The 670-nt window shown below is 27.3% G+C and overlaps 1 protein-coding gene across 1 annotated transcript in view; it reads right to left on the reverse strand.

Annotated features, from left to right (window-relative positions):
- Positions 1-289: 289 nt before the first annotated feature.
- Positions 290-670, reverse strand: part of LOC119688823 — a 2407-nt gene continuing 2026 nt past the window's right edge. The window contains exon 4 of the mRNA XM_038103487.1: positions 290-315. Within this exon, the coding sequence (XP_037959415.1) occupies positions 290-315 (26 nt within the window). The remainder of the gene's footprint in view (positions 316-670) is intronic.

The raw sequence follows: 670 nt of genomic DNA on the forward strand, positions 1-670 counted from the left end.
AGGACGCTAGAATCCTTAATATCGTTAACTGAAAGACATTAAAGAAAGAAAAGCAGGTCGGTAAAAAAACAAGTCTTAAAGAAAACAGATCAGAAAGAAAACAAGTTAGAAAGAAATAAGTTAGAAAGAAAACAAGTTAGAAAGAAATGTCTTAAAGAATGCAGCTCTTAAAGAAGGTAGTCTTTGAAGATTGTAAGTCTTAAGGAAGGTAGTGTTTGAAGAGTGCAAGTCTTGAAGAAGATAGTCTTTGAAGAGTACAAGTCTTAAAGAAGGTAGCCTTTGAAAAATTTTAGTAAATGTAGTTAAGATAGCACGCTGTAATATAATATTTTATGAGAAAAAGAATTCAAGTCTTTTTGTTTTTATATATAGAAAAATGAAGTTTTGTTAATTTTATCCCAATAAATTTTTCATATTTTTTTTTTAATTTTTAACGTCAATTTTAACGAAAGGAACTAATATATGTTAATATATGTTAAACTATTGTTTTCAATAGAGATATTTATTATTTTAATTAGTTGAATTTTCGACTGACTTTACAGCTGTTTCAAGTATTGCTAAATACCCATCATCAGTGGTCTTGGAATTATTTCTAATATCTATTTATTCGTAAATAATTTTTTGAGTTCAACCCTACAAGTACCAAGGGTTGAACTCGTACCCGTAATTT

This window comes from Teleopsis dalmanni, chromosome X, assembly GCF_002237135.1.
Source record: "Teleopsis dalmanni isolate 2A chromosome X, ASM223713v2, whole genome shotgun sequence".
NCBI lineage: Eukaryota > Metazoa > Arthropoda > Insecta > Diptera > Diopsidae > Teleopsis > Teleopsis dalmanni.